The sequence below is a fragment of the Enhydra lutris genome, unplaced genomic scaffold (genome assembly GCF_002288905.1).
Source record: "Enhydra lutris kenyoni isolate GAN:26980312 unplaced genomic scaffold, ASM228890v2 scaffoldscaffold96, whole genome shotgun sequence".
Classification (NCBI taxonomy): domain Eukaryota; kingdom Metazoa; phylum Chordata; class Mammalia; order Carnivora; family Mustelidae; genus Enhydra; species Enhydra lutris.
Window position 1 is genome coordinate 717,710 of NW_019154180.1, and position 11,573 is coordinate 729,282.

At 42.9% G+C, this 11,573-nt stretch overlaps 1 protein-coding gene across 1 annotated transcript in view; it reads left to right on the plus strand.

Annotated features, from left to right (window-relative positions):
* The window catches only part of LOC111139182 (myotubularin 1), an 86,059-nt gene that overhangs the window by 56,034 nt on the left and 18,452 nt on the right, over positions 1-11,573 (plus strand). The window contains exons 7-10 of the mRNA XM_022491372.1: positions 1,945-2,029; positions 4,185-4,334; positions 8,113-8,301; positions 11,322-11,507. Coding sequence (XP_022347080.1) covers positions 1,945-2,029; positions 4,185-4,334; positions 8,113-8,301; positions 11,322-11,507 — 610 coding nt within the window. The remainder of the gene's footprint in view (positions 1-1,944; positions 2,030-4,184; positions 4,335-8,112; positions 8,302-11,321; positions 11,508-11,573) is intronic.

Genomic DNA, 11,573 nt, shown 5'->3' on the forward strand with positions numbered 1-11,573 from the left:
GATTCCGTGTCCGTGTGAAGCCTCGGTGGATTGCGTAGCTAGCTCGGTATCATGTGATTGGTGTCCTGTCCGCCGTAGACTACACAGCACTTGGGCCTACCACTGCCTGCCCTGAGACCTGCTGGGGGGCCCCGTGCTTCAAAGAGTTCAAGAAGACAGTCCGGAGAGCAGTCTCTTGGTCAGTTTTTACCTTAAACCTCTGGCTTTTTGAATACATAAAACTATTGTTGCCAAGCAAGGCTTTTCCAGAAATGCCGTGTAGTGTAGGGGAGGGGAGGCTGGCATGCACAGTTGTAGGACGACAGCAGAGGAGAGTGGGTGGCGGGGAAGATAACCAAGAGGAAAAAGCGCCCAAACCTGGTGCTTCCCGAGAACATGGTTGTACAGGGGCTGTATAGACTGGGCGTTTTCTCTGGGCCAACGAGTATGTATTCTGCCTACTATGGACCAGATACCATTCCAGTTACGGAGGATACAGGATGTGACCCAAGCAGGTGTCTCTCTTTATGGAGCCCATGGTCTAGGGCAGGGCAGTGGGAGTCCAACAGTAAACAAACAAGGAAATGTGCAATGTGTCAGATGGTCATAGGTAATAGGGGGAATAAGACGGGAAGGAGAATAGGGGTGCTGTTCTGGGAGGGGTAGCATGTAGTTTCTCTGTAGGGTGTCAGAATAAGTCTCACTGACTAAGGTTACATTTGGGCAGAGATGTGGAAGAAATGAAAGGGAAAGCCATGGGGGAAAAGGATTCCAGACAGCTGGACAGCAGGTGGAAAGTCCCTGATGTTGGCATGTGCTTGGTGCTTTGGGGGAACCGCAAAACTGGAGGTCGGCGGGGCTGGAGTGGAGGGGGCAATGGGAGAGCAGAGGCCTGGTAGGGGCTGTGGCCAGATGGTGGACAGCTATGTATAGGCCATTGGGCGGACTTCTGCCTTGACTCCAAGTGAGATGGAAAGCACAGGAAGATTTGGGGCAGAGGAATGACTTGAGCTGACTTAGGTTGTGACACTGTTACTCTGACTTTAGAGGTTAAGAGGCAAAGTAGGGGACCAGTTAGGAGGTTATAATGTTGCAAGCAGAGATGGTTGAGGCTTAGACAAGGGCGGTGGCAGGGAGTTGATGAGGATGGCACCAAGGTGTTGGGCTCAACTAGAAGGATGGGGCTGCCATCGACTGAAGTGGGGGAGGCTGTGAGAGGAGCAGGATGGAAGGCGTTCAAGGGTTTGGCTTTGGACGTGTTAACTTCTGAGTCTTCCAGATGCCTCTGGAGGCAGGCTGGAGTTGTGGAGCGGTCCCTTGGATAGCCAGGTGTGCAGATCCAAGTCGGGGCTGGAGAGCCAGAAATACTTAGGAGTCACTGGAATACAGATGGCATTTGAAGCTGTAAAATTCGTCAATATCGCCTCCAGAGTGAGCACAGGGACACAGAGAGGGCCGTGTCCTGTCATTGTGCGGAGGTCAGGGCATCGATTCAGAATTCACAGAGAATAGTTAATTAAGAATTTTCCTAATGTCCTGTCCCTTTAAAAATAGATAAACATGCTATTGTTCCCTTGTGAGACAGTCATCTGTTTAGTGATTATTCCTGAATTTCTTTTTTTTTTTTTTTAAATTGGCTTTTACCTGATCAATTGCTAATGCTGTTCAAAATAGATAGGTATGATTTGGTCTAGAAATCTGATTTTCGTGGAACATCATTTTTAAAAAGAACAAATGAAAAGAGATGTTTGTAGCCATAGAAAATTGAGGTCTCAGAAGTAATGCTTACTCAAGCTAGAAGCTAGCATTAAATCTGGTCTGCATTTCCCACTCTTACTCCTTTTTTAAAGTCTCGATTTGGGTTGTGATTTCATGGTAGGCAAACCCAGAGGACATGGAATTAGTAGACTATCAGTTCCGTCACGTGGAACTTGAAATTCTTTTTTTTTTCCTTTTGCCTTTTCAACCCAATATTGGCATTCTAAATGAAGAAAAGTTTAACGTGGATGGGTGGATGGTTTATAACCCAGTCGAAGAATACAGAAGGCAGGTAAGTCATGTGGCGAATCGCAGACATGCCGGGTGACAATATTTTGTCTGTCATGCTCTTTGAGCGTCAGTGAAATCTTTGCTAAGTCTAGCTTAAATGGCAGTTACAGCTTATTTTATCTATTACTCTGTAATTTATGAGCTCATTCTATAGCCATATGATATGTTGTTCATGAAATGAATCAAATATTTGGAATCTAGAGGAGTCAAACTTCTATACCTTACTCTTTAGGAATTCGTGTCACTATATATTTACGTACCTGGGAGCTTAACTATCACTGACAGCTAGATTCAAATTGTATTTATTCTGATTTGCAGATTGAAATGAATTAGAATGGTTTCCCTGTAATGATGTCTTTTCCAAGAAAGCTTTGATGAATGGATATTAAAATTACTTTTACTGCTCTCTTCTGTAAACCTCACCCATGTGCATGGTGGTTGTGCTGTAAGAAACATGGTGGTACGGTGTGGCTGTTCAGGGACAAAAGTCTCTTGTGGCACTTTTGTGAAGAAGAGCCTGTGTGTTTTATGTCCAAGAGCCATAATTTGACCTCTGATTTAACCAAATCTGTAGGCCAGCTTGGAGTTATGTGATGGAGTTTTTCATAGTTCTCATCCTACACAGCTCTTAAAATAATTGGGAACTTTTGTCGAGTGAGCCTTGAGAATCAGATCAAGCCTGATTGCCTTATGTGAAAAGGCAGTGAAGGTAAAGTAAAATCTTAGAACCCTAGACTTGAGAAGAACCTTCTGGCCACCACCTCCACTACCAAGCACCTGTGTTGATTTTCTCTTCTCTCTCTCTCTCTTTTTTTTTTTTTTTTTTTTTTTTTTTTAGTCTTGACCAGTGGTGTGCATATTTGTAAGCAGATTCGATGCTCAGGAATGTGGGTGCAAGAATTTAAATCCCATGTATGAGGTAGTATGTCCTAAGCTTCCAGAAGTCAGCTTCAGAGCATTGAGTTTCCAAAGGCTATCTATACCTCTCATTTTTTAATGACCTCTGTTCTGGGTCAGTTATTGAGGCAGAAGAAAGACCATTAAAACGTTTTGCATGTTTTGGAGACCTCTGTAGCATCATGTATTTAAATATCTGTACCTTAGTTTTGGAGTGTTACTGACATATTAAGACTTATTTTTTAGATCAGTGTTCCTAGCTTGATACAAGACAGTTCCTGTTTAAGATTGCATGCATGTATGAACTATTGAAAGGTGTCTTGTTTTAGACTGCCATTATATTTCATTTTTTCTTCCTATAACTTTCTCATGGGACTTATAACTCTCTAATTGGACTCAGCATCAGACTCACCTGTTTGGTCCGTGGTCTATAGGACCAGACCTAAGGAAAAGGTACAATGTCTGTCCCCAAAGCGAGCACCCACATAGCTCACCTTTGTTTGTGTATTTGTGTATTTGTGAGTATGGGGAGAGAATATTCCACCACCTCTGGATCTTGTCCATACTAGATACGGTTTTGTGGGTGGATGACAGGATGGGAGGTGTACTCCTTGTCTCCCTGTCGCATTAGCAGTGTGCTTAGAATGCAGATGACTGTATTTCTCATACAGCCTATAGAGCGATCACCAATCCCAAACCACTTGGTTGAAAAACTTTTAGGAGGTGGCGAAATGAGCCTCCCCGGAGGGGTTTTCCTCTATTTCCCCTCTGTGACTTTCTTCATAAACTTAGCTTCTTTCTACTTTGGAGCAGACTGAAGCATTCACTCTGTTTTGAGTAGGGAGAGGAAGTTGCCCAATCTCTTTTCTATCCTCAGTTAGACACAGGTTGAAATTACATGATGCACTTTTCTTTGGGTTGGGGGTGGGGTACACAGGTGGGGGATGAACTTGGGTTTATCTTTATTGTACAAGTAGTAAGAGAGAGCTTGACATGAAATAAAGGAAGATCTCAAATTCAAGAAAATCTATATTCACCAATGATATTCTAGAATTATGGGAACCACCAGTGTTTTGTCTTGTGTTCTTATGTTGTCTGGATTATGGATTTGGCTCCCTTTAGTATAAATCGCTAGACGGTCACTACCCTGTGGTCAAAGAGGCATGTGCAGATTCTGCTAGAAAGAAGAAAGGAGACCCAAGGCCAAATCCAGATACAAAGTCATGGAGTACTTACTTAGACTTCCTTTTTTCCTACAGGGCTTGCCCAATCACCACTGGAGAATAACTTTTATCAATAAGTGCTATGAACTCTGTGACACTTACCCTGCTCTCTTGGTGGTTCCATATCGTGCCTCAGATGACGATCTCAGGAGAGTTGCAACTTTTAGATCCAGAAATCGGATTCCAGTGAGTACTACAGTTAATGTTTTCCTCAGAGATTGCCTTTTATCCCATAAAAATAGTCAGGTCAGAGAAGCACTCTTGGAATTGCAGGCCACAGTGTCATTTTTAAGTGCCTTCTGAGTGCAAAGTACTACACCTGCTGGGAAAAGAACTAAGACTGCACCCGTCTTCCAGAGCTCACAATCAAGTTCAGAGAATGAGTGCAAACTAATTCTTATTTGAGAGAGGGTCTAAGTAATGCATAAGTCAACCAAGTGCTAGCTGGAAGGAAAGAGGGAAAGACAGGGGTTTCTCGTTTTCACCTTTGTAATACTGTATGTGACGTGTGATGGGCTCTCCATGAGCGTCGGCTCAATCATACTGGAAATGACACATTGCCTGTCTTCTGTCATAGAGCACATGGCAGCTTTAGTAGGTCTAGCTTGTCCTCATCACATTTGCAAGCTCTCTGAATGCAGTTAGCAAACTGGAGCCAAGTGCAGATTATTCCAGACAGTATACTTACGGTATCATTGGACCTAGTTCACAGAGTTCTCTTTGGCTCTTAAATATTTATGTATGAGTCATACTGTCTACTTTGTGTGCATAAATTTTATTGACTAAAAATTTAGAGAATTTTTTCCCCTCTTAATTTTTAGGACATGTCATAATAAGTACATTGCTTTGTTTTGGTTTTCTAAATAACAGATTTTGGAAAAACAAGGATTGAAGAAATGAAGATTTAATGTCACCTTGCCTTTAACTCCAAGTCTAGACATTTTTTGTCCTTAAAAGGACATTCATGTGAAACTTTTGTAGAATGTCAACATAATAGGAATCACAACTTTTAAAATGCACTCGCTCCTCTGATTATGAGTGTCTGTTCATATGTTAATGATCCATATCGTACTTGAACATATGTTCTTTAGCTCGTTTTGCTAGAGTACCGTGCCAACGAGGCTACAGTTACAAGTTTACTTACTCCTCTTCTGCTCCGTTGTGACATACTTTTCTGTGCCCACTGTCTCACCCACAGGAGAACTAAGCTAGGGTAGTGTGGATGGATTTTGTTTTGCCTTCATTCAGTTGAACATGTACCATGTCAAGCATGTGTGTGTGCGCGCGTGCGTGTGCATTTGTGTGTGTGTGTGCATGTGTGTGTGTGAGAGAGAGAGAGAAAGCAAGAGAGAGAATTTCATGGGATTTAGGGCAGGAGAAGAGATGAAACAACTGGGCCCAGTCTGCTGTGCTCGGCTACCATCCGGACCTACTAGTCTCCGCTACCCTGAGTGAGCGAGAGTCTACTGTGGAGCCAGTAGAATGCTTAACTTTTTACTTATTTAGCCATTTTATTGATCCTTCTTACTTCATAACAGCCACCAATCTACCTGTATTTTTCCTAATAAAATGAAGGCTAAGCTCTCCATCGTGTCTATATCTTTATAGATTACCATGCTTAAGAATATTTAATAATAGATGATATCTTCTTTCTGATACACCTTCTGACCACCTGACTTTCGACTGTACACCAGAAAATGTATTTGCTTTTAATGTGAAATCATTAATATTTGATATTCAGTTCTTTTTTAAAAGCCCATATAAAAACACAAAAAGAGTTGATGAGAAAGCACTCTTGTTATTGTGTGTATAAATAGGACAAGAACGATTATAAGATATTGTTGAATGACAAAATGATCCGCATGAATCAGTGTTTCCATGAATGCATACATCTGTTCTCATATGCATTCCTGTGTTCTCAAACAGGTTTGTCTTAAAGTTACAGAAGTCCTTGACATACAAGTAACATAATTATTTTAGACATTTTACAAAATGCCAATAAGCAAAAAGGAGTCTGCCACCTAGTGAGAACCACAGTTAACATTTTGCTCTACGTCCTTCCAAACTTCCTTCCATGGAAACATATTTTTATTTGAAAAAAAAAGGAAATTATTCTGTATGCCAGGGTGTAGGTGTACCATAATGTATTCTATCCATTTTCTGTTGTGAGACATCTGGGTTCCCTTTAATCTTTTATTATTATCCACAGTGCTGCGATCAACACCTTTTTAGTGGCGCAATATGTGTGCACATCCTTAATTATCTTTGGCTTCTAGATACTAACCTCAATCGGAACAACCTAAGACAGTACCCTATACTTTGAAAGTAGTCACGGTAGTTGGTGTTGTGAAGTGACCATTCTTTATACCTCTGAGCCAAACAGCAAGCATCCTTTTTAAGAAGGTTGTGGAGATCCCAAAAGAAAAGAAAAGAAAGAAGCAAAACAGCTTACAAAAGTATTGTTTGTTAATGGTGTGGTGACTGCAGTCTTAAATCTCCCAGGCTGGGAGAAGAGGGGAGGAGGGAGGGAGGCCACTGGTGGTGGCACACGGCAGTTTCTTGCCTAGGACCTGATTTAAATTTAAAAGTTGCTGTGGGTGTTTATGAAATAAAAAAAAAAAAGTGGTCTTGCACCACATCAACGTGTTATACAGCTTAAACTTACACAGTGTTGTAGATCACTTATATCTCAATAAACCCGAAAAATTAAAATACATTCATACTTGCCTAAAAGGATCTCCTGTCTCTTGCCATAGGAGGCAAGCTGGGCCAGTGTCACCTCCACATTGCTGGTTAGAAAATGGAGGTCCTGGGGAGCCAGTGCTTATCCCGGGGCTTCCCAGTTCTGAGCCTTCGGACTCTCAGGGGCCACAGTGGTGTTTTTACTGGTCTCTGGCATGGCACAAAGACTCCTTCACGCTGTGGTATAATCTTTTCTCACTAACCTGTTGTCACTGTCATGCCTTCATGGAGGGGTGACTTCAGAGATGACAGCATGTCTGGCCTTGTAGTAATTGAGTTCTTTGGTTCTTGTGTCTGCTTTTCACAGTTTTCTGTATCTGACTTCACAGGCCACCTGGCCTGCCCCTCGAACGTACTTTACATGTTTTCTTCCCTCATCCCCCCAGCAGGGCCATGGAGTCATGTTCACCCCCACATCTGATGAAGCAGGAGAGGGGAGCGGCAGAGGCTGTGAGCTCTGTGCCCAGGTTACAGCGACGGCAGAGATGTGCCTTGCCCAGAGCCCACACTGTGGCTCACCACACTCCCTCCTGGCTCCCTTTTCGTTTTTTTAACAGCTTTGAGATCTAATTCACCTACCAAACAATTCACCCACTTAAAGTGGACAGTTCTATAGTTTTTATTGCATTACTTGTTAGCTCCCTTCAACAGGTGTTGTTTCTCCTGCACCACGAGCCTCGAAACCAGGTAGCCCCTGTGCTAGGCTTGTGTGCAAAGTGTGGCTCCCTAAGCTTCATTGTGGGAACTCTGGCAGCTCTGCGGTCATCCTGAAAGCTTTTCTTTTTTCTTTTCCTAGAATTGAGACTGTTGGGTAGATGACCTGTACAAGTGAGTTGGTATTATAGAAACATATTGTACCAGGGTGATTTCCTTGTTTCTGTCAGAGAAATCCAGCTCAGGCTACAGAACTGAAGTAGTATCAGAAGCTTTTTATTCTCTTGAAGTGATAGAACTTTTTTTTAGGTAAGCATTTAATCTCTGTGAGATGTGCTAATTAAGAAAAGACTGGTTAAAGAAATTGGTTATTCTAGTTGTCTCTGAATAGTCCTCATTAAATGTGTGTTGCTAGGCACACACCGTGAAATTACAGGTAAACAAGTTTCTGTTTTGGCCAAATTGGACTCACATCATCATGATGGTTAGTGCTTTATTTTTTTATATTTCTAATAGTTTTGAGATTTGCTGTTTTCTTGATAGCTTAAAATTTCTGAACCCACCATAGGTGCTGTCCTGGATTCATCCAGAAAACAAGACCGTCATCGTGCGTTGCAGTCAGCCCCTTGTTGGTATGAGTGGTAAACGGAATAAAGATGATGAGAAGTATCTCGATGTTATCAGGGAGACTAACAGACAAATTTCTAAACTCACAATCTATGATGCAAGACCCAATGTAAATGCAGTGGCCAACAAGGTGAGTATGTTCAGTGACACGCTAGATGCATCACTTTTCTGGCATCTTCAATTATTCATAGCACAATACAAGAACCTGAAAGCAAAACAAGTCGTCACGCAGCTCGGAGAGATGCAGCAGCTTCCTAAATGGAAGGGTGTGTGAGTGGCTCTGCTCACTGTTACTTGCACGTGGATCGTGCGTCTTACCTGCTCACGTCTGCCGAGTTCCCTCTGCTCCCTGTGTACCCTTGGCCCAGCTCTCCGTTAATTGCCGTTGATTTTTGTTTCAGTAGTGGAAATGATTTTGAAATTGTAGGTAAAGCAATCAAAGTAAATTAGGGAGTAGAATTAAAACATTTAGGAAATTGAGTCTAAAGATGAATATCTTGCATTCTTTGTAATGTTAGATGTTTCTGTCCCATCCCTTCTATATTATTCAGAGTTGAATATGTGTATAAAATGCAGTATTTCTATTACACATTTAGGCTGAAATATATATGATGTAAAATTGTAATGAGGCATTTGGAAAGATTATTTTATTTTATTTTTTTAGAGTTTTTATTTATTTATTTGACAGAGAAAGAGATCACAAGTAGGCAGAGAGGCAGGCAGAGGGGGAGGGGGAAGCAGGCTCCCTGCTGAGCAGAGAACCCATGCGGGGCTCGATACCAGGACCCTGAGATCATGACCTGAGCCTAAGGCAGAGGCTTAACCCACTGAGCCACCCAGGCGCCCCTAGAAAGATTATTTTAAAACATGAAAATGTATAAAGTGATTACCTTCATCTATTAACTTTAAAGCTTATTGTGATAGTAGAATCTCCCCCCCCCCACCCCGTCCAGCTTCACAGCAGCAGAATTCTTGAATGCCTCTTAAACACTCAGGAAATATGCCTGTGTTACTAATGCTCTTAGGAATGAAGGGAAGGAAAAAATGAAGGGAAAAAACCCAGGCTTTAAAGATCTCTGTGGTGTTCTTTAAAAACCAAGCTCTCATTCCCCCCTCCCTCCGCTGTGTCTCTTCCCTAGTCATTTATATCCATAGCAACAGGCCCTTGAACCTCTATGTCGCCGTACTAGATAATCAGGGTTGTTCCTTTTTGTTGAAGAGAAGGAAACTGAAAAGACTTCAAAACTAACCAGAGATGGAGAATTTGAACTTTGGAAACTCAATCTATGCTTGGCTAATTGATTTTTACCCTTCTGACTTCTGCTCTCTTTGGACCTGATTGTTCCTCCCTTGTGGATATTTAGAAATTTACAACCTCCCCCCCCCACGTAATAAGCAACATTACACCATTATAAAGTAAGCAAAACCCAGGCATTGACAAGCACCAGCACCAGGCTGCTTCAGTTTTGCAGTAGCTGACCGCGATGAGTTAAAGTAGAGCGGCAGTGATCAGTACATTTTGCCTTTTATCTGTCTGCATCCTATCTTCAGTTATTTACTGAAGATACTCCAGCGTTGAGAATCTCTTGAAAATCGCTCTCTTTAAAAACCACAAGGGTAGAGAAGCAGGTCATCCAGGGGAGGGAGACTTATCATTGCATTAGCGGCTCGCAGCTCTGGCAAAACTCAGGCTTGCTCTTTGCTCCCAGGCCGGGCGCCTGCAGTTTCCCGGAGTGACTGCTGGGCTGGTAGGAGCACCTCTGTGGGCCTCTGACCAGAGCCTTGAGGTATTACGTGCCCTGAGGCATGGGTAGGAGAGGGAAATAGGGCTCATCTGTCTAGGTATTCATTAGCTAATAACTTTTTAAAAAACAAGGTTGAATGTGTGTTGTCTACTTATACTGATGCTGTTTGTGATAAGCTTTAAACACGTATTTCTAAATAAAACCTATTTTCTTACCTAGAGACCAGGAAGACCAACACCTCTGGCTTGTACAGAGGACTTTAGGTTTGAAATTCAAGTGGTTACCTTCCTTTCATTGCATAGGAAACTTGCGTGACTAACCCTGGGAAAATTAAAAAAAAAAAAAAACACAAAACATGGGATGCATTGGCCCTTCTGTTCTGAGTTACAAGTTATATATTCTTTGTATTGTTGTAAATAAAAAGAAAAGAGGCAAAATGTAGCAACGGCACATTTGTCCAATGCCTCCCCCTTCCATTTCAGCTTGGAGAACTTTGCTTTCTTGGCAAGTCTCTGAATCATTTAACTTTTCCTTAAAGGGCCAGAGGCCACATGTTCCATGGCATTTTAAAACGTGAAGCAGAGTACAGCCAGGTTCCTCCCATTCCGTTTCTTTTGCTTTATATGGAGAATGGGTATCTCTGCCGTGCTGGAAAGGGGTGCGGCACTCTGTCCCCGGTGTCTGCGGGGTGGACAGATGGTGACGGCGCACTAGAAGAGGTGTGGGCTTTGGACTCAGACATGTGGAGTCCTACTGATTACCGTGTGACCTTGGGGATAGATAAATAGCATCTCTCCTCAGTGACAAAATGGGGATAGTACTCTCTCTCTGGCGGCATGGCCGTAAGCGGGGTGTGGGGGCTCACTGAATGGTGGCTGGGGTCAGCTGTGGTGGAGTGTGACTCCTTTTAATCCTGTTCAGCCTTCCCAGTCTCCGAGGCTCCAGGAGGTTGAGTGCCTCCCCTCAGTCTCGGAACAAGTGGGGCTGAGCTGAGGGCTGTTAGAGTCAGCGCCGCGCCTGCCCTCTCCCGCTGCCCGACAGTACCGCTACAGAACCCAGCAAGGAAAAGGGACCCTTGACAACCGCTCTTGCCTTTCCAGATCCAGAAGAGCTAGTAATTATGGAACATTTGAAGTGATTTTTTTTTCCCTTGCAAATACAGATCCCCAGCAAACTGCCAGCCTGCTGGGTTGTTTTTCTGTTTTGCTTTCCCCCCCCCCCCCAAGCTCAGTGTGTGACTGATGTCATTGAGGCTCGGTGTTGGATGGGAAGTCAGGTCCCGTAGATCGCCACGTCCAAGCTGGAAGGTGGAGATTTGGAGGACCAATAACTTGAAATATGCATGTAAGTTCTCTGATGAACTAGAAAACCCAGCTGACTGTTTGTATGTTTTGCTGTTTCTCAGGCAACAGGAGGAGGATATGAAAGTGATGATGCGTACCATAACACCGAACTTTTCTTCTTAGACATCCATAACATTCATGTCATGCGGGAATCTTTAAAAAAAGTCAAAGACATTGTCTATCCTAACGTGGAAGAATCTCACTGGCTATCCAGTTTGGAGTCTACTCATTGGTTAGAACACATCAAGGCAAGTATCTTTTGAAAAAAAGATGTCCATACCTAAATAAGAAAGTCACTGTTCAGTGGAACAGGG